Source organism: Ornithorhynchus anatinus, chromosome 11 (genome assembly GCF_004115215.2).
Source record: "Ornithorhynchus anatinus isolate Pmale09 chromosome 11, mOrnAna1.pri.v4, whole genome shotgun sequence".
Classification (NCBI taxonomy): Eukaryota; Metazoa; Chordata; class Mammalia; order Monotremata; family Ornithorhynchidae; genus Ornithorhynchus; species Ornithorhynchus anatinus.
In genome coordinates, this window is record NC_041738.1 from 32,811,575 (window position 1) to 32,839,460 (window position 27,886).

The 27,886-nt window shown below is 41.3% G+C and overlaps 1 protein-coding gene and 1 non-coding gene across 3 annotated transcripts; one reads left to right on the top strand and one right to left on the bottom strand.

The window, feature by feature from the left end:
• On the bottom strand, positions 1 to 27,886 carry UBA2 (ubiquitin like modifier activating enzyme 2). 2 transcript variants are annotated; one of them, XM_029075600.2, is made up of 17 exons: positions 27,697 to 27,886; positions 22,862 to 22,945; positions 21,021 to 21,091; positions 19,896 to 19,960; positions 15,449 to 15,549; positions 13,846 to 13,967; positions 12,523 to 12,590; positions 12,085 to 12,206; positions 10,157 to 10,256; positions 7,945 to 8,105; positions 7,164 to 7,257; positions 6,937 to 7,049; positions 6,697 to 6,852; positions 4,800 to 4,896; positions 3,220 to 3,325; positions 2,097 to 2,242; positions 1 to 1,044 (listed from the first exon to the last, which is right to left on the bottom strand). In XM_029075600.2, exons 1-17 carry the CDS (start codon positions 27,832 to 27,834, stop codon positions 863 to 865), a joined length of 1,926 nt encoding a protein of 641 aa, XP_028931433.1. In that variant the 5' UTR covers positions 27,835 to 27,886; the 3' UTR covers positions 1 to 862. The 2 variants fall into 2 exon arrangements, with proteins under 2 accessions (XP_028931433.1, XP_028931434.1); XM_029075601.2 differs by having other exon boundaries at positions 2,106 to 2,242; positions 27,697 to 27,884.
• On the top strand, positions 2,687 to 2,824 carry LOC114815355. Its single transcript, XR_003763118.1, has one exon. It is a non-coding gene; the product is annotated as a small nucleolar RNA SNORA7 (small nucleolar RNA).

Consider the following 27,886-nt stretch of genomic DNA (forward strand, 5'->3'; position numbering starts at 1 on the left):
AATGGCAGAAAAGCTTTATTTTAAAAATGAACCTTCCACCGTAAACAGCTCAAGTTTTTCAGAGATTTAAAAAAATGAAAATGGTACAGTATTTGCTAAGAATGTATACATTGTAAAATCCAACTTGTCAGCATAAACTTGGACTGTGCAAGCAAGTATAGCAAGTATTTCAGATGTCATTTATTTGGTCCATTAAAGGTACAGCATGTTATCTGAGTCTTACAAAACATCAAATATAAATAACCTGAAACTTTAACAATACACAAAATTGGCTTCTTAAATCAACATACCAGGCAGTACAAGCTGAAAAATTGAGAAAATTAACATTGTTTTACAGTAATGTACAGAGTGCCTGTTAACATTTAAAAACATGTTTCAACCAACAGCACTTGATACTTTTTTTTTTGAATTCAACTCAATTTAGTCAAGGGTGTGAAAAATGGGTAGATCTAGGCTAAAAATAACTTATTTTCTAGCCAAGAATAAAAGGCAAAATAGTTAATAACCAGATTATCAATTTTACTAAACCACAATATCTTTAAAACTACCAAATTTTACCTAAGGGTATTTACATACACACACACACACACACAAAAAAACAAACTAGAACATGCTCTGAATCGGCTTTTATCCCATGCCTGTTTCAGCAAATGCTTTTGAGTATCTTTTGGACAATTTCTATCACGTTCAGTGTAGCACACTGGAATCTTTCCACTGGATCTAAGAAAATGAATGTTTCACGGAGGAGGAGCGAGCGGACCCAGATATTTTCAAGTCATAAGAAGTCTAGTTCTGAACATTTAACACACCCTAAACCCCAGACAATGCAATACGAGATCACTTTGTCACTGCGAGTCTACAATTAGTCTAATGCTATAATGTCGTCTAATTCTTCTGTCTGCTCTGTACGCAGCCTCTTTGTGTTGACATTATCAGTGTCATCTAATTTTCTCTTGCGGACTTTATCATCCTTATCGACACCAGCATTAATTGCAGGGCTGTCTTCATCTGAATCAACCAACACCACGTCGTCTTGGTCTTGAGCTTAAGTGAAAAAAGGATCAAAGAAAATTACATTAAGGAGTAAACGCATTCCTTCAAACTCTCTTGTTCCTAGGCAAATCTCACATTTCAAAAATGATTATGCTTAACACCACCACTGCATTATTCTTGGGAAGTTTGGAGTCTGTGATTTTCCATTCCATTTTTAGAGGGAAAGGAATTTGTGCACATGCTTGGTTAACAGGAAATGCACACAGCACAATCAGATATCTTAGGCATGAAGAATTACACACATTTAGTGAGTCCTATAGTCCATCTTCAACTTTTACTTCTAGTGTGCACTAGAACTTCTATTCCATAGAACAGTGAAAGAACCCGGTACAGAGGAAAAAAATGGGAAAAAAAACAAGTTGAAAGGAAAACCACGCTAAAAAGAGAAAGGAACTGGCTGGCAACAAAAATTATTTCTGAATCAAAATATATCAGTTTAGGAAAGTAATAATAACCCTGAGTAATGAAGCAGGGAGGCCTTAGATAACTGAGGAAATCTTCTAATTAGGGCCTCCCCAGGTCTCAGGAATAAGAGAATCAAAGGTTCCTCACCAAGTTTTTCAGAGCAAATGTTCACTCCTCTAATTTCTTTCCCTTACTAAAATTGGCAGATGACATTAATCTTTGTGTCACAGAAACTCTCTGAAATCATGACACTGGCTGTAAAAATTTTCCTACTCTTAACAACAGCATTACTCTAGACCGTAAGCTCATTAAGGGCAGGGATTGTGACCGTTAATTCTATTGTACTGTACCCTCCCCAAGCGCTTAGTAGGGTGCTCCGAACATAGTAAGCATTCAATAAACACCACTGATTGATCTGATTACTAAAAAATGTTTTTCTAAGGGAATTCCTTTTTCAGAGACTGAATCTCTCAGTTACTAGGTACTCAGGTCTTTGCGACGGTGCAAACGTTCCTAAGTCCAACACGATCCTCACAAAAAGCAACGACAAGAGCAGCCCGTGAAATATATGTTTAAGCACCTATCGTCCAATTGAGGTCTAAGCCACTCTCTCTATATAACAAGTGCATAACACTGACGTTGTTCACCTGTGGACGTTGACGGCTGCGCTCCATCATCGCTGCCATTAGTGATGCTCTTGGTAGTTTGGTCTGCCGGCTTTGGGCCCACTTTTTCAGGGGCATCTCCGACAACTTCAAATTCTACATCTTTTCCTAGATCTTCACTGTAAAATAATCGCATGTTTTGAAATAAGGATAAACACGTCTAATTTGGTCGGTGCTTACTAAAGATCAGGTCAGTATTACTTATGACCTGCTCATGACAATTCCATGGACTGCCTTCAGTTAGAACATGACGGGTTGGAAGATTGCAAGCATGGGTAAATGAGTAACATTTCATCTCTTTATAATAGATTTAGAACTTAGAGTGAAAACACACACATTTCTTACTCGGTTCTCGTAAAAGGTCCTAAAAAAACCCCACCGAAACATTTTAGCTTTACCCTACTCTCTAAAATGTAAAGCCATATTTTCGATCCTCGATATTCAAAGTCAACTTATAATAAAATCTTCATTTGCAGAATAAAGTACAGTACACATTATAGTACACAGTATAATTCTGCCTTTGACACTGAAGTTACCTTTTTCGGGATGGCTGAGACTCTAAACCCCTCTCAGGGTCGCACCTGGAGAGTTTCCAGGACTCTACCAGTCTTGACTAGGGGAGGGAGAGTCAAGCAAAAGTATAACCATTCCATTTCTAGCTTGGGCACAGACCAGCAAGTGGAAGGCAATCTGCTACAAGTCAAAACTCCCCTGTGCTGGGCAGTAGCAGCATGGAAGAAAGTCAAGGGCAGAGACTCGAGTTTACTGCGCAGAAGGAGGCAATGGTAAACCACTTCTGTATTTTTACCAAGAAAACTCTATGGATACACTTCCAGAACGATGGCAGATGAAGGTGGGGTTTTCTGGTAGTGTATCTGGAGAGATATATGTCCATGGCGTTCCAATGGGTTGGAGACGACTCGACGGCATAAGACAAGAGACTCTAAATTGCACTCTTAGCTAGCTTAAGCCAGTATTCTTTTAGAAAGAAAGCTTTTGATAAAGGAACCCTAGTTCACTCTCTTATCTGTCACTCATCTAAGCACCATGTATTTAGACATTGCTTATTTTCTTGTACAGTGACATTGATTCCTACCTATGGAGAAGGTTGATTAATAGTGTGTAATCCTGCAAGAAGTCATCTGCTTGTAGTCTACTGCCATTTCTAATTCCAAACTCTGACAGCTTCTTGTGGTTATTTGCTATAAAAAGAGGTATTTAGACAGTGATTAAATCGACATTCTTCATCACCATCCTCAACGTCACCATTTATTAACTACTGTGGGCAAAGCACTCTTTCAGATGTTAGGGAACAATTTCATTACGCAATCAGTATGCCTTCAAAATAGGTTGCACATCTCTAAAATTATCTTTTAAGGCAGATTCATTCTTAGAATCTATTTTTAGGATTTTAAAAAAACACGTGCTTGGGTAGTAATAAGCAACAGCATCCTGGTGCAATTACCCAAATAGTATGACTCCTATTTGCATGAGGAATTCAAAGCAATATTGTTACCAGAGCTGATTAATACATTAGCACTGCATTACAATAGACTGTAAGTTTGTTATGGGCAGGGATCATGTCCGCTAATTCTGTTGGATTATACTCTCTCAAGCACTTAGTGCGGTGCACTACACATAATAAGCGAATACGACCAACTGATAGTATTTGCAGGATATATAGAGAATTAAATATAATCTCCATCCTCAAATTTTCAATATAATGGGCCTACTGTGAACATAAATGGACACCAGTGACAAATGCAAAGAAATTCCTTAGAGCTGCAGATGGGGGACTCATTAAGGAAACGGCATGGCCTAATGGAAACAGCGTGGGCCTGGAAGTCTGAGGACCTGGGTTCTAACCCTGTCTCTGCCACTTGCCTGTAATGGGCAAGTCATTTAACTTCACTTGATATTCATTCACCCCACCCATATAGCCAAACAGCACTCATATCCATGGGCTTGAATCCTGGCTCTGCCACTTGTCGGCTGTGTGACTGTGGGCAAGTCACTTAACTTCTCTGTGCCTCAGTTTCCTCATCTGTAAAATGGGGATTAACTGTGAGCCTCATGTGAGACAACCTGACTCTATATCTATCCCAGCTCTTAGAACAGTGCTTTGCACATAGTAAGCGCTTAACAAATACCAACATTATTATTATCCTATTACCCTAACATTTCCCTGGTCTGTAATTGGGATCCATAAGGCCCACCCAACGTTACAGCTACTTGGCACAGGTAAAGTTGATTTTACTCCCAGCCCCCTTCCCCGCCCAATACACAGTGGTTCCATCCCTATTCTCCCATTCTGAGCAGTTTTTTGGGTCCCCTGCAATCAGAACCCCAACCCGCTCCTGTACAGTTCAGTGTTCAACAGCCACCTCAGGTTATGCCAACTACCACTATGATTTCAAGCTGTCACCGCTGCTGCTGTAACCCAGGGTTTTTTTTTTAAAACTGTGAGAGCCCCCCCGCCTTCACCACGTTTGCCAATGCTGGTAAGCCTCACGGCTACCACGTAAACCTGTGGGAGCCCTCACCATGGCCTCTATATTATACAACCGTATCTGCGGTTGTTCGGAACTGGGTCGGGGGCTTGGGCTTATTGCCTCAAGTGAAAGAAAACAATGGTCTCCGGGATACACGGCGGCCTAATACACGCACTATACGTACCTTCTGTTTCTCCTTCTTCTGAAGATATAAGGATAGTCCCCTTCCCATCTTCTATTTGAACATCAGGAGCGACCATAGCAAATTTTTCTTTCACTATCTAAAAACAGTAAATTTAGCCGTTAATATTAGCTAGAAAAGAATATGAAAATTTTCACCAGGAATTGGCATCGTGGTGTCTTGACACGTAACATCCGACCATTGTATCAAGAAAGTAAAATCTTGTAAAATGGGTCGATGCCCTGTTTTCAATTACTTTCCTACCATGAAACCCTCATAATATGGAATTTTAAACACCTCCAGTTTAAGAAAGGCCTACACTAAATCAACTGTATTTATCGAGCGCTTATTATGTGGACAGCACTGTACTAAGCGCTTAGAAGAGTACAATATGACAGAATTAGCAGATGCGTTCCCTGTCCATAACGAGCTTACACTCTAGAGGGGGGAGACGGACATTAATACGAACTATTACTATATGTCATATAATATGTAATTATATTATTATTATAACGACATATTACATCGTTTCATTATAATATTAAATAACATAAAAGTGCTGTGGGGTTGGGGTGAATATCAAATGCCCAAAGGTCACAGATTGAAGTGCACAGATGACAGCGAAGGGAGCATGAGTTGGAGAAAAAAGGACTTGATCAGGGAAGGGCTCTTGGAGGAGATGTTCATTCAATAGTATTTATTGAGCGCTTACTATGTGCAGAGCACTGTACTAAGCGCTTGGGATGAACAAGTCGGCAACAGATAGAGACAGTCCCTGCCGTTTGACGGGCTTACAGTCTAATCGGGGGAGACGGACAGACAAGAACAATGGCACTAAACAGCGTCAAGGGGAAGAACATCTCGTAAAAACAATGGTAACTAAATAGAATCGAGGCGATGTACAATTCATTAACAAAATAAATAGGGTAACGAAAATATATACAGTTGAGCGGACGAGTACAGTGCTGTGGGGATGGGAAGGGAGAGGTGGAGGAGCAGAGGGAAAAGGGGAAAATGAGGCTTTAGCTGCGGAGAGGTAAAGGGGGGATGGCAGAGGGAGTAGAGGGGGAAGAGGAGCTCAGTCTGGGAACGCCTCTTGGAGGAGGTGATTTTTAAGTAAGGTTTTGAAGAGGGAAAGAGAATCAGTTTGGCGGAGGTGAGGAGGGAGGGCGTTCCAGGACCGCGGGAGGACGTGACCCAGGGGTCGACGGCGGGATAGGCGAGACCGAGGGACGGCGAGGAGGTGGGCGGCAGAGGAGCGGAGCGTGCGGGGTGGGCGGTAGAAAGAGAGAAGGGAGGAGAGGTAGGAAGGGGCAAGGTGATGGAGAGCCTCGAAGCCTAGAGTGAGGAGTTTTTGTTTGGAGCGGAGGTCGATAGGCAACCACTGGAGTTGTTTAAGAAGGGGAGTGACATGCCCAGATCGTTTCTGCGGGAAGATGAGCCGGGCAGCAGAGTGAAGAATAGACCGGAGCGGGGCGAGAGAGGAGGAAGGGAGGTCAGAGATGTGACCTTAGTAATGCAGGAAGGTGGAGAGATCGGTGCTCTGGCCTATCTGGAGGGGAAGGGAGTTTCAGTCTGGGGTAGGACAGGTGAAAGGGGTTGACAACGAGACAGACGAGACCAGGGCACAGTATACATGTATGTGATACGAAATGTCCTACTCTTTAAAAGGGTAGGTTGTTATATAACCAAGTTCAATATTTAGACTTTCAAGATTAGAAACAAGCGTGGAAACACCCCTAAAGTTCGGAAACATAAAATCTAAGTACATTACTTTTTAACTTTTTTTGAACAATCTATTCCAATATTCTTCAAAATCTCTCTCTCTCTTACACACAATTTTCAGCTCAGCTTAAACAGCTGGAGCCAAGTGGAGTAGTTAAGATTGGACTGTGCTTACCTTATCTTGTAATGTAAGTACCGTCACTTTGTGGACATTAAGTTTCACTGTGACCTCTGGCTTGCTTGCACACACATAACAATTAGGATTTGGAGGATCCAATGCACAAGGCACAAGTAGCTTCTTTCTTGGATTTGGTTTTTTGTTCAGAAAAATCTGGAGGGACAAAACCAAACAAGTTGAAAAATGCAAGGTACAAATCTCAGAAATTAAACACTTAAGCTTCTGAATAATACTCACGGTTCTACACTGGTCTATTTTTCCTGATAAAATCTTTAAGCCTTCCAACACGATCAGACCAGCAATCACTGCATTGGTAGTGGCTATTGCTGGAATAATATTCCCTGCCATTGCTGAAAGAGATGGTTGAAATTCTTTACTTTATGCCTAAACTTAACAGATAGAATAGTTTAGATAAGTTACATGCCACATTTATGAATCAAAATGCCGGAACTCAAAACTCTTACATTTGATATCAAATCTGCTTTTCATAGTCATACTGAAAATATGCATCCTGAGATTTGCAGCAGATGTCACAAAATCCATTGCTGGTGGGTCATCCTGCCGACAAATTAGAGGAAAATTCTCAGCAAGTAAGACTTTTCTGGACATTTTCTTAACCTCACACCTGGGACTTCCAGAAAAGTATTTTCTTATTTATCCAAAGATTTATAATCTTGGGAAGATATTCTTTCCGGATGACACTTTCACAATTGCCCCTATTATAATTATAAGGACCGAAGTACTTAAGATCATAACACAGTGTTCATTTTTCAAATCACTGATATTTAAAAAATGGCAAATATAAAGCATTTGTAGGAATAAATGAAGAATAATATTCTGAAAAGCTGTTATGCTTTGCTAAAAATCGGATCATCACCATTTTCTGTTTAAACTCCAGGGGTTCTATGTACTAAAGACACAAAGCAGAGCAGAAAACTATCTCAGATCCCTTTTGGGTATCTGATTTTACCAAATAGCAGAAAAATACATGCAGAATCCCAAACTGAAGAAATGCTAACAGTGTACAACTAGTTATTAAAGAGATGAAATGCATATTCAAAATGTCAATTACATACTAAGCCTAATATTTTGTCTGGACTTCTAGAACTCTGCTTAATGGCGAAGGAACACCACGGTGAACGGAAGACTTCACTGGGTAGCCACACTTTGATTCCCTAAAATGTGTTTGAGAATTAAAATTTTATTGTAATGTTCATTTGGTTACCACAGATTTGCAAAACTAACCTTATCCCAAATAAGCTCTGCTCCATCACCTTTTTCAGCTAGGCGAACTCTCAAGGTTTCTACACTCTTTGAAAATAGATGTGCATAACTCTTGACATCCAAAACCTGCTGATCTTTCAGGCCCAAGGTAGAATCATTTTGTTGTTCTGATACACAGATGTCTTAAAAAAAAAAAAAAAGGTGGGGTAGGGTAATATTAACTTGGGTTTTAGGCATTCTGTTATCAAGAAATAAAAATATTATTAACACCCTCTTATGCTACAATCCCCTGCTTTATTCTACCTGTTCAGTAGAGTGAGCTTCACACAGGTGCACAAATACCACTCATTGAGCGATGCTACACGGAGCCAAAATGAACATATCGGAGCAACCTTGTCCTGGGAATGTAACTGAGCAGCAGCATGGCCTAGTGCAAAGAGCACGAGCCTGGGAATCAGAAGACCTGGATTCTAATCCCAGTACTGCCAACTGTCTGCTCTCTGACCTTGGGCAAATCATTTAATTTCTCAGTGTCTCAGTTTCCTCATCTGTAAAATGGGGATTCAATACCTGTTCTCCTCCTACTTAGACTGTGAGTCCCATGTGGGACAGGGACTAATTAACTGATATCTGCCCCAGCGCTCAGAATAGTGCTTGTCAAATAAAAAGCACTTTATGAATATAATTATTATATAAAAAATACATACATAGCTAGAAATACACACTCTCAGAGGGAAGACAATTACATAACTAGAGAAATGAATTAAAAATGAACACAATAATATACAAGTCAAGCCTACATTGGTATTTGCACATAGTTGGGGAAAGCTTTGTGGAGGAGGGGATTCCAGAGATCTTTGAAGGGGTGAACATGCTCTTTAAAATGATTTTAGCATCTTCCCTTCAGTTAGGCAATGGGAAGTCAAAAAAAAAATTAGGGAATGACAAAACATTGCACTGCAAGTTCTGGACAAATTGTGGAAGCAAAAATCAGATGATCATTCGAGTCAGATGACACATGAGAGCACAGGATCAGTAGCATACTATAATTCTAAATTAACCCAAATTTTTCACTCTCTTGCCAAATGGACATTTTGACAAAGAGCAACCTGGAGAAGTACTGGGGTTATACATGGGTCTGGGAGTCAGAAGGACCTGGGTTCTAATCCCAGATCTGTGACCTTGGGTGAGTCACTTAATTTCTCTGGGCCTCAATTCCCTGATCCGTAAAATGGGGATTAAGACTGTGAACCCCAATTGGGACATGGACCATAGTCCAACCTGATCACCTTGTATCTACCTCATCTCTAGGCCCATAGTAAGTGCTTAGCAGATACCACAAAAGCAAAACCAAAAACCAAAAACATTTGTTCAAGAGGCAGAAATACTGCTCCTTGCAACAAAACCACTTTCTTAATAAAGTCAAAGGTAAATAAACACAGGCAAGGACTAGAAATGGGCCACCAGAGAAATCTGTACAGTCTTGACCTTAAGTTTGATAAGTGATCCTGAAATCGATCGATCGATAGCATTTGAGTACCTCCTGTGTGAAGAGCACCATACTACGAGATTGGAAGAGTACAATACAATTGGTATAGATGATCCCTGCCCTCGAAGAGGCAGATGCTAAAATAAATTACATAGAAGAGGGAATAGTACTGTATATCAGTTATGTACATAATTATTTTGGGTGGCGGTGATATTACTTTAAATGTTTAGGAGGTGCAAAAGCATAATTGAGGGAAATGGATGAGGAGATCAGAAATTACTTTAGGAGGGTCTCCTAGAGATGTGATTTCAGAAGATCTTTGAAGATGGGGATAGCTACAGCCTGTTAATTTGGAAGCGTGGGGGTGGGAGGTGCTCCAAGCAGTGATGAACATGGGAGCAACAGCTAACAAGAAAGCAACACAGTGAGTAGGTAGCTTGAGGGGAAAGAAGAGTGAAAGCTGGAATGAATTGGTCAAAAAGAAAAGAGTTGATTGTCTTAAAGCCAATGGCCAGGAATTTCTCTGCACGTGAAAGTACACTGAAAAGATAAAAGTGCAAATTAAAGGCAATACTAAACTCATTCTTAACCTACTTTAAGAGCCGTAAATTCACGTAGAAGAGTTGTGTGGGGCAATGTTATTTCACTGAGATAAAGAGGTGAATTTGAGCATTTTTACTCACAAGAAGTATATATGTGATTACTTAGAATCTTGGGTGTTTTCATGGCATCCTAAAAAATTACCTTGATTTTGTACTTCAGCCCAGTCTAATGGTACTGGAGATTTCCTCTTCCTCCACAGTTTATCCATGGTCAGTAGATATCTAATGTCATCTTTGAAAAGCTAAAAAAGACAACAAAATTGAATGAAAGATTAAAATCTTTGATCTGTACTTGGTATATAAAAGGACTTTCTGTTGCAGCTAAATACTATTTAGCTACACTGTATGGTAGGTTTGTTTTTTTTAAAATAACAACCACATGGGTCTCATTAAAAGACCCAATCCAAGCATACAAATGAACATTTCTTTTGGAAAGAAATGAAATGCCCAAACTCCATGCTATAATCTTTATGGTCAGTAGTGATTTTGGGGGGAGGCGGAGGGAAGGAGGGAGGAGCCCAGTAAGGACAAGCCTTTGGCCCACTTACAGCAGGTTACCAGGGGCAGCCTAAGGGATGCTCCAGGGATGAAGCAGCCATGACGATGCAGTGCTCAGTACAGTGCCTAGCACATAGTAAGCGCTTAACCAATGCCAAAATTATCACTCAGCCATTGTGTGCCTACAAACCTGGAATGACCACTCTCTGCCTTTGCCCAAATTGGTGAGGAGATGGTAAAGCAGCGGGAGCAAGTACTTCTCTCTCCTTCCTTCCCATCCCTCTTATACCCACCTTTTCTTTTGCTCTCCCCTCTGCCTCCCCTACCCTCTTTGCCCTACCCCCATGTTCAAAGTCAAAAAGTAGCAACCTGGGTTTTCATAACTTCATGGATAAGAGGTCCATAATAAATTATTAAATTGAAGGTCATCAAAAGCAGGGTCCAGGCATTCTACTTTATTGTTGTCAGGGTAACAGTAGTAGTGTTATTTATTAAGAGCTTGAGTGTCTGTACTAAGTTCTTAGTGTATGGTACTAAGTTCTAAGGAAATACAATGGAACACAAGACATTCCCTGCCCTCAAGGACCTTATATTCTTCTTGCACCCAATACAGGGTTGTGCACCCAGCAGAACTCAATCAACGTAGCTCCTGATGATAAAAATTAGGGATTTGGGATAACTGGATTAGTCCATTTGAATCTAAATCCACTTCCTCAAAAGATGAGCAGCTGTGTGGCCTAATGGAAAGAGCACAGGCCTGTGAGTCAGAGGACCTGGGTCCCAATCCCGGCTCTGCCACTTGTCTGCTGTGTGACCTTGGGCAAGTCACTTAATTTCTCTGTGCCTTCATTCCCTCATCAACAACAAGAGAATCCAGTACCTGTACTCCCTTAATTTATTGAGTCTATATTTTGTGCAGGGCACTTGCATTGAGCTTGGGAGGTACAACACAACAGTATAGCAGACACATTCCCTGCCCGCGATGAGTTTACAATCTAGAGGGGGAGACAGATATTAATATAAACAAATTACGATTAATGATTTGGGCCAGGGAGGAGACGGACTGTGAGTTCCATGTGGGACATGGGCTGTGTCCAACTGATTGCCTTCTACCTACCTCAGTGCTTAGAACAGTGCTTCATGTATAAGCAGCGCTCAACAAATACCAGTATTACCATTATGTCATATTTTTAACAAAGGCTTGTAAATAGTTACTAGACTACTGAGCATAATCTATGCACACAAATACCAAAAAAATAATCAATAAATCTCTCATTTTACAACCAGCACACTTCCTGCCGATGGAAATGCAGAGAACAAGTGAACAAATTGCTGAGTCAAAACAATATCTCCAAATCTAAAAGGAAGATACACACAATACACAGAATACAGAGGCAGAACAACAATACCTCTCCTTTTAACTCTGAAGATTCACACCATTTTCAGAAAGTTGAAATTTTTGGTTTTCAAACTTCTCCTCAAGAAGCTTCCTCAAATTTTAAGTTAGATAACGCCCTGCCTCCCCCTCCCCGGATCAGAAAACAAACCCAGCAGGGGTTTGGAACTAGGTACCTTGGTGAAAAGTTTAACAGGGTCATATCCTGTTGATTTAGCCCATTCTTTAGTGGAAATGCGCTTGATGTCACCATCTTCATTAGATGCTCTTGCCCTAGCTTCTGCTTCTGCTGGCTCCCCTGAAAAAATAATCCAAATAGCTGAATTACTGATAGACTGTACTTAAAACTATGTGAGGACAAAACTAAAATTGATCTGGAAATATAACCATTCATCTACCCTGGACATGTTCTGATTTCCCCCACCTTTAAGTCAAGGGAAAAAGAAGCCTGAGAAGAGCCAATAGGAAAAGACTCTTTTTTGTCATTATTGTCTCTATCATTTTATGCTAATATTCAAGAAAGCTGACTGATTTTTAAAAAAAAAAAGCAGCATTAAAATGTGAAGATTAAAGCGAAATGCCACCCCAATCCCAATCCTGTATATTTCACGTACAGGCAGCTTCGGGATCCGCTCTGTCAGGGGACACTTCCTGATCGGCATCTTCTTCTCCAAACAGCTGACTGCAATTTAAAAAGCAGAGAAATTACACATAAGAAAAGGCAAGTATTGCTGTTGAAAAGAGCCATTTTTTGTTGCCCAAAAGCCCAAGCGACTTTTCAGAATATATAAATCTTTGGGCCTACTCTGCTTCATTATACTAGTCCTGGGTATGGATTTGATTTGGCAATTTATCAGTCTTTCTAAACACCCAACTCCATTATTAACTTCCAGCTTACAGACGTTTCGTCTATTATATGGTATTGAAATGCGACTCAAGCAAGAACATGAAATGACTAAATAAAAGTAAGTCTTTTCCAAGACAAAGGCACATGCCTTTGGGAAAAGTACAGATTAGGCCACTTTTCTGAACGGAATAGTCTTCCTGTGTTTTCCCCTAAAAGCTAAAATAAAATCGACCAATTTCTCCAAATGCATGATTTGTCAAGGGTCACCAAGACCCTGAAATAAAAGTGAGAAAGTGGGAAAACTTGATAAAGCTATTATGATGAAGTGAAACAGATGGGCAAAAAGGAATTCTAAACACCATAGAAACACACATCCAGCAGCTGACAAAAGTTTGACAGTCATAAAATCTAAAATGACTACATTATCCCTAAAAGGTCTTTCAAGCCCTGCTTCTAAGGCTTACAAATTTTATTATTTTTGATTATGCTAATATTAAATTAGAATTCAATGCTTTGCAAGAATTCATATACACATTCTGCTCCCGATCCAACTCATCTGAAGAGAGCAGACTACACGTTTATTGGAGATCCAATAATCCTTAATGCTACCAGTTAGTAAAGTGAAAGAGTTTATGTGGAAAAACAATCTTCAAAAAAAAAAAAAATTAGTCATAGACGGCCTTTTAGTATTTCTGGAAAAAGAATCACTTAAAAGTACTTCTAAAAACCAGGTCTATCTTCTTCCCCAAGAAAGAAACCTGCTCACATAAAATAGTAGCACACAATAAATGGTAAATAATGTCAACTGTTAAGAGCAACAAGGAGGAAGCAGAGAAATGCAAACCCAGGCTACAAAAAAGATAAAGCAGGGGAGAGTTTAATTTGTTTTCGTTTTTTAAATCACTCTGTTCATGCCACTCAAGATGCTTTCAGTCCTCCAACTCTGTTCTTTGGGGTTTGACCAGGCTCAGGCCCAATTCTGGAATTTTAAGTAGCAGACAAAATCTCCAACTCAACAACTTTAACTACACCTTTTCTACTATTGGACAAACCACATTAAAAACTGTAAATAATATAAAATCTTTCTTACTTGAACAGATACTTTGCCCAAACGATGCAGTGTATAGGTTCTGAAGGGGTATTCCGGATTGTGCAGCCTGGAAAAGTTTTCTGGGTTGGTTTAGGATGACACTCATAACACTCCGTCACTCCCTGTAGAGTCAGAAAATCAAATGAACATTCACAACCCGACATTTACTAACTTTCCACAACCCTTATACCAGCAACAACCTAAGTGCTCTCTATTGGAACAGGATGTCAAACACTGGAGACTCTTGATACTTTATCACTTCTGGAAAATACCTTAAGGAGGGGTTGATTTCAAAATTAAACTATCTAAAAGGGAGGTATAAAGCAGTGTGGTCTAGTGGAAAGAACAATGGCTTGCGAGTCAGAGTCAATGTTTTTGTCAGCTGCCTGCTGGGTGACCTTGGGCAAGTTGCTTAACTTCTCTGTGCCTCAGTTGCCTCACCTGTAAAATGGGGATTCAGTGCCTGTTCTCCCTCCTACTTGGACAGTGAACCCCCATGTGGGACAGGGACTGTATCTGACCTGATTAACTTAGGACCGTGCTCGGCACGTAGAAGGCACTTAAATACCATATCACCACCAATGACATCCTCTATTTCCCAAAAGCAAAGGACAAGAGGGAAAGGGTTTCAAATGCATGTCAAAACTTCATGAATACGGGCTTCCAGACATTGATAGCTGGTTAGCAAAAGGGATTGTGAAAGGTTCTTCTCTGGAGGTTTTAAGGGGCAACGTAAACAACAATCCTCCTGGGAAGATATACATGGAATCTTTTCTAGAAATCAAGGGACAGACGAAGCAGTCAAAGTTCTTCCAGCTTTAGATTCTCAGATCATCTAGGTTAATGGTGAACTGCTGGAAGACTCAACAATTAAGTGTGTAAAGAGGACAACTGTACCTAATGTCAGGAATATAGTACCTAAAGAACGACTAAAATGCAAACTTCTTGTAGGCGGGGATGGGGTGTTTACTCACCATTAAAAAAAAAAAGTTAAGCACATGCTATGTGCCAAGCATTGTACTAAGCGCTGGGGAAGATACAAGCTAATCAGGTTGGACAGTCCCTTGCCCCACACGGGGTTCATAATCCTAATTCCCATTTTAGAGATGAGGTAACTGAGGCCAAGAATAGTGAAGTGACTTGCCCAAGGTTACACAGTTGACAAGTGGCAGAGGCAAGGATTAGAATCCAGGTACCTCGGACTCCCAGGTCCTTGCTCTATTAGGCCATGCTGCTTCTCTCCAACTGTCTGAAATATGTATTTTCCAAACACTAAGTAGTGTTCTGCACACAGTAGGTGCTCAATAAATACCATTAAAAGAATGAATGAATGAAGTACAGAGAAAGCTTTTTTGGAACATGAAGTATTTTTGTGTTTTTGCAAGGGTCTTAGGATCCAAACTTAATGAGGTTAGACAGAGTTCAATTTAGTAGACGTACATAAATGCTTAATGGTTCACCACTAGTATAAATGGACGAACATTTCCTTGACAACAACATTTTTCTACAAAATTTAAGTTACATTTCTCTTCCTCCAAATGAGTCAGTCTGGGTTAGGGCAAAAGTAATTGATACTAATGAATAGTTATTCATTTTGCTTTACCTTTTTAATAACCGTTACTTGTCCAAGATAACCAGCGGTTCCACTCTCAATAAGGGGGACATCAGCAGCCAGACACATCCTATTCACATGATTACGAGCAGCTGTAAGACAGGCAAGGTATAGTTGTGTGCTTTCAACAAGCCAATATTTACTGACAGTAGGTAATATGTTATTCGAAACACCTTTCCCTCTATTTTTTATGTGACCCCAATCAACCCCTGAATCCATTTAAATCACAGGCTTCCCCATAAATTCATTCAATTATAATGAAGTACCATAATTGCATATTGAATTCCAGAGATACAGGGCATAATCAAGAGATGAACATGAACACAAACTCATCCTTAATATCTTAGTCAATGATCCAGTTTTCAAATATGCCCATGGGATGTAATTTTGAAATGGAACTACAAACTTGAAATTCATCCTCTCCCTTGGGCTTCTGGAGACCATAGTTGACCCTAGGAGAATGGAAACAGCCTGGCTCTGTCTTCGGCCTTGCTCCCATGTTACCCAGTGAGGAGGTATTCTGTAAATAAAACAAACTTACCCATCAGCCCACCCCACTTTCTTCCACTTGGCTGCTTCTCCCACCTTTGACAATGAGGTAGTGGAAGCAAGCAGGTGGCCAGCACAGTGTTAAATATTCCCATCCTCCCGCACTAAACCTAGGTCACCAAGCCACCTAAACAATGGTCTACTTTTACTCACTGTATGTACCACACACCATCTTGGAATCGTCAATATTACCTTTCTTGTAAAGAAAAAAAAATATCCTGGATGCATCTGTCAAACAGTGGCATCTCAATGATGTCATCATACTGTGGTATGGTTATATGAATCATGGCATCCATGCATGAAGCAGAATGCTGAACTGACAACTGACATGCTCCACGCTGACAATGACAATATCCACTGAACTGCAAAATGGTCTTCAAGACTGCTCAATGATAAAATCCTTTATCAGCAAGGAGCTCTGCAGCAACATTACAGTTGTCAAGTAGGAACAAGGAAACTCAAACCTCATCCCCCCCACTATAAAGAATTGTAGACTGCTTCCATGGATTGTGAACGTGGACTGCCTATAGCTCTGCGAGGAGAAGAGAAAATGGATGGAAATGACCCCATGAAAGATCCCAAACTGAACATCTAGAAAAGGCCCTGTAACCATCAGGAGAAGCACTCAAGGCCAGCTCTGAATACTGGGAGGGGCTGCCCCAGAGTGGAGAGGCTTTCAGAGAGCTGAGCTTCGACCGTCTGGACTCCTGGGCATGGTACCCCTTCCCCACAAGGCTCTAGAAGGCCTGGGTCCATTCATCTTCTGGAATGGGATAGAAAGCGGGGAAGATTGGGGGGAAGCATCTTAAGGAATCACAGAGGGAACAAAGTACAAGCTCCTGGGGCCTATTGAGACCCAGCCTGAAGGAGGACTGAAACCACGACAGGTGGGAGATACAAGACGTGAATGATGAGGGTGGGAACACAGCAAGCTCATCTCTTCCAGGAAGCATTTCCTGACATTTCCACTACTTTAGGTGGCTCATCCCAAATCTTTAGCACTTTATGTATACAGTTGACCTCTTTATAATCTTTCTGGGGTAACACCTTTAGCTTAGCTTGTCTTTGTGCCCATTCCAGTTTAGCATTAGATAATGACAACAGACTGTAAGCTCATTAAGGAGAGGGAATGTGTCTGCTGATTCTGTTGTACAGTACTCTAACAAGCAGTACAGTGCTCTGCAAATAATAAGCACTCATTAAATACCACTGATTGATAAATTTAGTATAAAGGCAGATCTGTTAGCACAAAGCACCTTTTTGCTGTACTGTAAATTTACACTGTTATTGTACTTTCTATTATTTCTTATGGGAAAATATGCTTCATTTAATGCTCTTTTGCTTAACTCTACGTTCACGGAACTAATTAAGAGTGCTACTCAGGATACAGCAGTATATTGATTCACATACCGCACTTACTCATTTCCCCATGTTCCTGGTATTACCAGCTGCACCTATGTTTTCGCTTCTACTCCCACAAATTTGTAAACAATTTTTGTTCGTCTCCACTATTGCCCTTAAAAGTCCTTACGGGCAAGGACCATGTCTTTTTATTTCTGTTATGTGCTATCCCAAGCCCTGCACAGTGTTCAGTAAATACTATTAATTCTTCTAGGGACTCTAAAGAAGTTAATCGAGTTTCTGAATCTGCTCCAGGATGATATGGTAGACTGTGTCAGAGTTGGGGATATTCTCCTTGATCCATTCCTTATCACCAACAAGAGAAAGGTGGGTTACCTCGTAGCTCCAGTCCTCCCCAATTTACTTTCTGCAAGGATACTCTCCTCGATCGATTCCTTATCACCAAGAGGATAAAGCCGAATTACCTAATGGCTCCAGTCCTATCCAGTTTACTTTATGCAACTACGCTGCCATTTGCAACCAAAGATCTGGATTCCAGCATTAGCAAACGGTGCAGAGAAGCACTTTGGCCTAGTGGAAAGAGCACGGGACTGAGCGTTAGAGGACCTGGGTTCTAACCCTGGCTTCACCACTCGTTGGCTGTGTAACTTTGGACAAGTTACTTCATTTGTCTGTACCTCAGTTCGCTCATCTACAAAATGGGGCATCAATACCTGTTCTACTTAGACTGTGAGCCCCATGTGGCATCTATCTTGTATCCACCCCAGTGCTACACATAATAAGCACTTAACAAATACCACAATTATTATTATTACATTTCCAATCCTCTGGGAAACTTTCAAGTCACACCTTCTATAATGGTAACAGATCTACCACTACTCTATATCCAACTACTTGAGCAGCTTCACTATGTGTCTTCTTGGCCGGACTCAAACGCAAGTGGCAAGAAGAAATCATAACGAATCAAACTATCAATGGAATTGAGTGCTTAGGGGAGTACAATACAACAGAATTATCAGTCACATTCCCAGCCCATAACGGGGAAGCCACACTTCAGGCTATTAATGTTCAAACTATGCTTGTCTCCACATTACTGGTCAGGATTATTTATTGGTCTTAATTAAAAATATGGTTTTTGAACCAAAATGAACCAGTACAGAAATTCAACAAAAAGCTGCATCATTGGATTGAGGATCTAATATTACAAGAAATATTTCACACACAGAATTGAAAAAAAGGGAAAGAAAAATCTGATGTCTGTTTCTGTTCAAATTCAACAGCTACATCTCAGACCAGCTTCCTTCTCAAGCAGTTGCTATTATGACATTTCAACAGGTTGAAATTACAATGCCCCCTTCAAACAATGCCACGTTGTAACTAAAAAATGTTTACATAATCACATCAGATTTCTCTAATCACTCAATAATCAAAAAAATTACAATAAACAGTTCACTGAACAATGAAAAGTAAGGTTTTTCTCCTGTGGGTTGACCAAATTCAAAAGAATCAGCATGAATGATTGAGCACTTAATCTGAGCAGGACCCTGTAAATTAGGTACTTGAAAAATATACAAAATATATACAAGTCATGATTCCTGCCTTTGAAGATCTTATAAAATAATTGGAGAGATAATCTGTGAGTATGCTTGACGAATAATAGACCTCTCAACAAATAAGTGAAAGCTGAAGTGAATGATGGGATGATATGACAGACGCAGGGGGAATCAGGGAAGGTTTTGCGAAGGAAGTGACTTTTTAGGGAGGTTTTAAGGGAGAGAATAGATTAAATTTTGTATAGCTGAGTGCAGAAGAGATTCCAGGTATGGGAAAGGTATGCAGGGGATTAATAATAATAATAATAAAGATACTGCCATGGACTGAGTTACTGTGATTCTTTCTTGCCACTTGCGTTTGAGTCTGGCCAAGAAGAGACACGCGTGAAGCTGCTCAAGGAGTTGGATATAGAGTTGTGGTGGATCTGTTACCAATGTAGAAGGCATGACTTGAAAGTTTCCCAGAAGATTGGAAATGTAATAATAATTGTGGTATTTGTTAAGAGCTTATTATGTCAAGCACTGGGGTGGAGAGAAGATAATCAGGTGCCACACGGGGCTCAGATTCTAATAGCATTTAAGTGCTTACTATGTGCAAAGTAGTGGAGCATATACAACACAACCAGATCAGACACAGTCCCTGGCCCACATGAGTCTCACAGTCTACGGGAGCGGGAGAACAAGTATTTAATACCCATTTTACAGATGAGAAAACTGAGGCAAATAAGTTAAGTGATTTTCCCAAGGCCACACAGCAGCAGTCAGGAACAGAATGCAGGTCTTCTGACTCGCAATCCTGGGCTCTCTTCACTAGAACATTCTTTGAGAGCAAACCAAAGTTTGGTGTGTTTTCTTTGTGTGTGTGAAAAATGAAGAGGATGAGTCGGGGATGTAGCAGAAGAGAAAAGATAAGAGCCTTAAGAAACTGGCAGCCCAAAAAACTCCACCCCTCAAACCCAAAAAAGTTTTTTTACCTCTGTTATCTAAAGCATTCATCACCAGTATAAACTGCCGAAAAAATTCCACATTGTACTCAGGGCTATGGAAAAGAAAAAAAAAGATGTTAAAAAAACGAACTGGCTTCCAATTTTTCAATTCAATTTAAAAGTAGCATGTATTTTGTATTCAAGTAGAAACGGTGTTGGTAACTCATTTATGAAGTACATCTACCAGATAGATACTATATAGTGAGCAAACATTTTGGATTTTATAATTTCCATAAGCATGCCTTGGTATTTATTATTTGGATTGATACTCCAAATTTAGAACTAGTGACTAGGCTCAACTCAGCACAGTTGAGACAATCTAGCTTGATTTGTATTTGTTAATGAGATGCTCAAAAAGAGCCAGAGGGTGAAGCTACAGGATTCACCAGGCCTTTCTCTGGCTCTTCTGTCGGTGCGAAAACCCGAGCCCTGCCAAAAGCACTAAGGGATTTAGTCCTAGTGGCCCCAGATAAACAAGATCTCTATGGGGGTTGGGTTTTGGCATGGGATGGAAGAGAGGGTATTTGCAGGCTGGCAATAGTGTGGTTTTTCCTACATAAATTCAAGATGGGGAGTATTGGGAGTCTGGACCCTCAATCCCTAGTCCAGAACTTGGATGATGGTGCGAAGGCAAGAGATGTGCTTTGAGAATACAGCTGGAGGGCATACTGCCCGCTGCAAGGAATAGGAGGTTATGCTGGTTCCCAAAGGTGGACCATGACAGGGAGGGAGAGCTGGGGCTCTGCAATGTAGACAGGAGAGGGCCTTTCTTTGGTAAAATCATTTCCAGAATTACGTAGTTCTGGCCCCACCTGGGACCCCAGATGATTGAACACTTAAAAACTACCCAGGAAAGGGTTTCTGTATGAATTATCATGTAACAATTATCTAATTAGTCTTATTTAAGCCAAGATCCTTTTAAAAAAAAGTCCTCAAAAATATTTTTATGTCATTTTTGTCTGCACCATTATATACATGACTATATATTGAGATAATGTTCACTACAGAGAAAACATTTCTCTGAGAAACGCCCTATTTATATCACAGACATTTTAAGAATCGCATGACTAGATGTGCACAACAAATATCCAAGCGTATAAGATTAAAGCATACTTCATAATGCTGTCGTGGTAAGCTACAATATTAGCTTCAGGGTAAAACTGCAAAACACTTTCCTTGGCAACCTGAAAAAAGAAAAACCATTAACAATCTTTTTCTTTTTCTTCATTCGAAATCCAACTATACCACCCACCTAATATTCTGCATTGGTTTGTTCTTTCAACTCACTCTGAACCTGAATTTAAGAAGTGTTTTCAAACCACCCCTATTTGCATGTGCCAATGCCATCCCCAATAACTATTCCATTTCTCCTTAAGAAAATCAGCATAATATCAAGAGGTTTTCAACCTGGGGGATCTTTAAATTTATAAGGAAAATTCAGCCATCATAACAGCTAAAACAGACAAAAAATGGGAACATCTGTGAGCCCAGCAAGGATGACCAACGATGAGGGTGTCTTCTCCTCCTCTCAGGTCCTGTTTCACTGACAGATGGTTTAGGAGATTATTGTGACTATTTCTCTGAGTGTATGAGTAGGGTGGGTGGGTGTGGGGAGTATCTGGTGGGTATTTGGGATGGGGGATGGATACTTCAGGTAAAAACTTGAGAACACAAATAGTTGAAATATCTTCTACTGGCAAACAAAAAATTGCATTGAAAAAATCCCCCAAATGATGACAGGAGCGTCAAACCATATCTCTCTGTTAAAGGTTATTGTCTGAATTTGAGGGATGATTTTATCTTTCCTAGCACTGTCTAGGTGGCTGGGTTCAGAATCCAGAAGTAAAGTCGTAATGCCAGCAGGCAGTGCCCAGTACTTGGTGCTTCACAGTGTAAGTGCCTTAAGATCAGGGGTGTGTCTAATACAGAGCTCTGTGGAGAGTAAGCCCCCAATAAATACGATTAAATAATTTTAAATATTGCCTTTCTGAACTATATATAAACTCAGCGCAATGAAAGGGTAAGCCAATATGTTAATTTTTTAATGGTATTTATTAATTGCTTACTATGTGCTAGGCACTGTACTAAGGGCTGACAAATAATCAGATTGGACACAGTCCATCTCCCACATGGGGCTCAGCCTTAATCCCCATTTTACAGATTTTACATTCTACAGTAAGTGAGGCACAGAAGTTAAGTGACTTGCCCGAGGTCAAAGAGCAGACAAGTGGCAGAGCGGAATTAAAGGTCTGGTGTTCCGATTCCAAGGCCCGTGTACTTTCCACTCGACCACACTGCTTCAATGTGTATGCATAGCGATACAAACAATATATAACATTTTACAATCTACACATTCACATTTATACTATATTCCTCTCCCCATAAAGAACACGATGATTAATCATGGCACTGGAGTGCCAGTGCAATACACAAGTTGGTAATTCTGGCTCTACAATCACCATCACCACCACCATCAACATTTACTGGGCATCAACCTTGTGCAGGACACTACACTAAAAGAGTAACATAAAACAGAAGTAAAAGCCAAGTGTTCCTGTTCTCAAGAAGTATACAATCTAATGGGAAGACGAGAGGCGACAAACTGCTAAACATGCAATAGGTAAAAGGGTGAGAATTTATATATAGTCGATAAAAAGAAAAGTAAGCATATAAGCAAACCAGACCCACACAGTACCGCTAAGGTGGCTGAGGGAAAACGTGACCAGGAAGGTGAGGGAGAAGGACAGGCAGGAGTGAAACAGACTTGAGGTTGAAACTTTAGTGTCAGAGTTTACCCGTATCTTTTTGTGAATAATCTCTTTGCCTCCTCCCCTTTTTGATCCTCACTTCCAAGGGATAATATTGAATTTGATAATATTTATGAAGCTTTTCCTGAATGATAGTCTCTTATCACATATATTCCTTGAAATATTTATGCTTATAGTATTTTTTACCTGTGCCTTTGACCTTCCGACATGTTTCTTTTGAAACAAAAACTGTCTGTTGAGATTGCTGACATCGATGGTGTCCAGATCAATCTGTAAGCACATAAAACTTACCACTTAACATTTGGGCAATTTGTAATACATAAGTTTAGAAAAATCAAAACAGCCACTAGAATATTCGAGAGTTGTCTCTCATGTCACCAAGCAAGCCCAGAATTTCTAGATTTGCTTTATTAGTTGGAAAATGCTTTAAAGGAAAACAATCACACCACAGTTATAGTTAATTAGGCTGGTAAAATTGCTTTGTAGAGTTAAGAATCAATCAGTGGTATGTGAGCACTTATTGTGTGCAAAGTACTGTATTAAGCACTTGGGAAAGCACAATTCAATTCAGTTGGCACAGATGCTCCCTGCCCATAATGAGCTGTCTCGAGGGAGAGACAGACATTAACATAAACAAACAATTTAAAAATACACACAGAAGTCAAGTGACTTCATTTTTGGTAGTAACTTCCTCAAAGATATTTGAAAAAGCTTACAGGATGACATGGTTTTCTTGAATATTATCATCCTGGAATTTGTGATAAGGACAACAGAAAAACCTGAAATGGCACAAAAAAAATTTGTGTGTGTTAGTGCATACTGCAATTATATGCTGCACTTAACTCAAATCGCTTATTTACTGCACACTATATATCTACCTGCATTAATTCAATGTGTGTCATCAATTAAGATTTGCATGTTATGCAAATGCAGCAGTTTATACAAATTCCTACAAACACTAATGAAATGTACATAATCTTCTGCAATTAATAAGGGTTCTCAATACAGCTGGAGAAAGGATCAAATTTGGCATATTTCAATTTTCGGGGCATCAAACTGGGCTTTATATTAAAAAATACAAACTCCTGACTAAAAGCGATAAATTTCGGTACTGTAGCTGATTCTATTAACCACTCGAGCAAGTCAGGATCATAACCTTGACCAAATTGCACCAAAACAAGAAAATGAGCGCAAAATGAAAAACTCACACCCAACCAATGCCTATATTAATTAAATCTCATTGAAAACACTGAAAAAGACTCCCAACTTGAAATAAAGTACTTTAGTCAAAACTTGCTAAAAATCTGTAAAGCGCAAAACATTTAGACTCCAAAATCAATTCGCCTAACCAAACTACAGTTTAAAGCAGTCAGGAAACAACAAGCAACAGGCGCTCTCTTCCTCACATTTAACCCAATATTACTGAGTAATAAACTAAAATGCATATGTCTTCTGGTTACTTTCTGTGATATCTAAATATTACCTATGGTTGCTTTGCATTAGGTAACACAATTTTCAGTCAATTGTACATGAGTACCTACAACTGGGTCAGATAAGGGACATCAAACTATGACAATTACCTTTTATTATGTTGACAGTGTCAAATGAGATTAAGACTTACAATTTTCAGGACAGATTTAGGAAAGGAAAATTAGACAGTTTCAGTGAACTAAATGTGTAACTCACGGCTTCTCCTACCTGCAATTTATTTTATCGTTAGACTCCTCTTAGACTGTAAACTCCTTATGGACAGGGAACATCTACCAATCCTGTTGTATCGTACTCTCCCAAACACTTAATTCAGTGCTCTGCACACAGTGAGTGCTCCACCACCGATTACTAACCAATACCCTTTCATTAATCAAGGGCATTTACTGAGCACTGTGTGCAGAGCACTGTGCTAAGGGCTTGGGAGAGTAGTTAGTGCTCACTGACTGCTATCTGCTGTACTATCTTGTGGCATGATGAGCCTAGATGTTTAGAAGAGGACAACAGAAGACGTAGGATCTGTCAATCTGCGGAACAAGAAACATTTTTGGAAGCCCAGTAGCGCAGCTCCTTAATGATGGATGGGCAGGTGATTGCCTGGGTCTGAGCGACACTCGTACTGTGCTTAGTACAGTGGCTGGCACATAGTAAGTGCTTAACAAATAGCATAATTATTATTATTCTGGTGAAAACGATCGCGACCAGCTCAGCGTGACCCTGGGCTCTTTCTGAGCATCCTGCTGGTGGCCAGATGCCCCGGCAAATCCTGCAAGCTTGTCGTGGGCAGGGACTGGGTCTGTTTTAGTGTACTCTCCCAAGAGCTTAGCACAGTGCTCTGCAGACGATAAGCGCTCAACAAATACGACTGTCTGCCTGTGGGAACAATAAGCAAAATCACCTCCGCCTGAAACCCCGTCAGTGCGCCAGACCCTCTGAGGACCAACTTGGGAGAGCCAGGACTGGGTTTTTTATTGCTTTGGTCCAGCGGGCCCTGGGGGTGTATAATAATAATAATAGTATTTGTTAAGCACTCACTATGTGCCAGGCACTGGACTGAGGGCTGGAATAACTGTGGTATTTAATAGTTCTGGTATTTGTTAAGCGCTCACTATGTGCCAGGCACTGGACTAAGGCCTGGAATAATTGTGGTATTTAATAGTTATGGCATGTGTTAAGCGCTTACTATGTGCCAAGCACTGTTTGTTAAAAGCTCCCTATGTGCCAGGCACTGTAATAAGGACTGGAGTAATTGGGGTATTTAATAGTTAGGGCATGGGTTAAGCTCTTACTATGGGCCAAGCACTGTTTGCTAAGCGTTTATATATGTGCCAGGCACTGTACTAAGCAACTGCAGGCTACAGACATGGGCATGATGCTATTTATTATTTTTAAAGAGAAAACAACCTTTCCTGGAGAGAAAGGGACCGGTCCGGGGAGCAGGGGGTGGGGAGGGAGGTGGGGACTGCATCACCGAGCAGCTGCCGGGCAGGGGGTTCAGGGGTCCAGGGGGGATCTGGGAGGGGCGAGGGGGGCATCTTTGGGGGTCCTGGGCCGCCCCCAGGCCTCCCTTCCCAAATAGTCAAGGCGACTTGGGGGCCTTTAGACTGTAAGCTCAGTGTGGGTAAAGAATGTGTCTGTTTATTATTACATTGTATTCATCGATTCAATTGCATTTATTGAGCACTTACTCTGTGCAGAGCACTGTACTAAGAGCTTGGAAAGTGCAATTCGGCCACAGATGGAGCCAATCCCTACCCAACAACGGGCTCACAGTCTAAGAGGGGGGAGAGAGACAACAAAACAAGTAGGCAGGCAACAAGGGAAGCAGTGTGGCTCAGTGGAAAGAGCCCGGGCTTGGGAGTCAGAGGTCATGGGTTCGAATCCCGGCTCGGCCACTTGTCAGCTGTGTGACTGCGGGCAAGTCACTTCACTTCTCTGGGCCTCGGTGACCTCATCTGGAAAATGGGGATTAACTGTGAGCCTCACGTGGGACCACCAGATGACCCTGTATCTCCCCCCAGCGCTTAGAACAGTGCTCGGCACATAGTAAGTGCTTAACAAATACCATCATCATCAATACAAATAAAGAGAACTATAGATTTATAGACCCCATGAACAAAGATAAATAAAAATAAAATGATTAATAAACGGTACACCCCCAATCATTTAATTATTTAATAAATAATGACCTCTGAAAAGGTCATTAATAATAATAATCGGGGACTTTTAGACTGTGAGCCCGTCACGGGTAGGGATGGTCTCTATCTGGGGCTGAACTGTCCATTCCAAGCGCTTAGGACAGTGCTCTGCACATAGTAAGCGCTTAACAAATACCAGCATCATCATCAATACAAATAAATAGAACTATAGATTTATACACCCCATGAACAAAAATTAATAAAAATAAAATGATTAATAAACAGCACGCCCCAAGCATTTATTTAATAAATAATGACCTCTGAAAAGGTCACTAATAATAATAATCGGGGACTTTTATTAATAATAATAATAATAACAATGTTGGTATTTGTTAAGCGCTTACTATGTGCAGAGCACTGTTCTAAGCGCTGGGGTAGACACAGGAGAATCAGGTTGTCCTACGTGGGGCTCACAGTCTTCATCCCCATTTTCCAGATGAGGTCACTGAGGCCCAGAGAAGTGAAGTGACTTGCCCACAGTCCCACAGCTGACAAGGGGCAGGGCCGGGATTCGAACCCATGACCTCTGACTCCGGACTGTGAGCCCGTCACGGGCAGGGATGGTCGCTATCTGGGGTCGAACTGTCCATTCCAAGCGCTTAGGACAGTGCTCTGCACATAGTAAGGGCTCAAGAAAGCGTGGCTCAGTGGAAAAATAATAATAATAATGTTGGTATTTGTTAAGCGCTTACTATGTGCCGAGCACTGTTCTAAGCGCTGGGGTAGACACGGGAATCAGGATGCCCCACGTGGGGCTCACAGTCTTAATCCCCATTTTACAGATGAGGTAACTGAGGCCCAGAGGAGTTAAGTGACTTGCCCACAGTCACACAGCTGACAAGTGGCAGAGCCGGGCTCGAACTCATGACCTCTGACTCCAAAGCCTGTGCTCTTTCCACTGAGCCACGCTGCTTCAAGAGCCCGGGCTTGGGAGTCAGAGGTCATGAGTTCGAATGCCGGCTCGGCCCCTTGTCAGCTGTGGGACTGTGGGCGAGTCACTTCACTTCTCTGGGCCTCAGTTCCCTCCTCTGTCAAATGGGGATGAAGACTGGGAGCCCCACGTGGGACCACCTGATTCCCCTGTGTCTCCCCCAGCGCTTAGAACAGTGCTCGGCCCATAGTAAGCGCTTAACAAATACCAACATTATTATTATTAAAGACTATTGAATGAATGAATGAACGAATGAATGAATGGCGGGGGGCGGGGCGAGCGGCGCCGGGCGCCCCCTGCCGGCCGCGCGGCGCCCGCGCCAAGAGGGCGCCTCCCGCCCCCGCCGCCATCGCCCTCCCCTCCCCTCCGCTCCCCTCCCCCCGGCCGCGGCCCCGGCCCCTCACCAGGTCGATGTGGGAGAAGCCGGTGAGGACGAGGTTCTTGAGGAGCTCGCAGCCGATGCCGCCGGCGCCCACCACCAGCACGCGGCCGCCGGCCACGGCCTCGGCCAGCTCTCGGGGCAGCCCCCGCGACAGCGCCATGACCGGGACCACCGACTGAGGGGACGACGGACGGACGGACGGACGGACGACC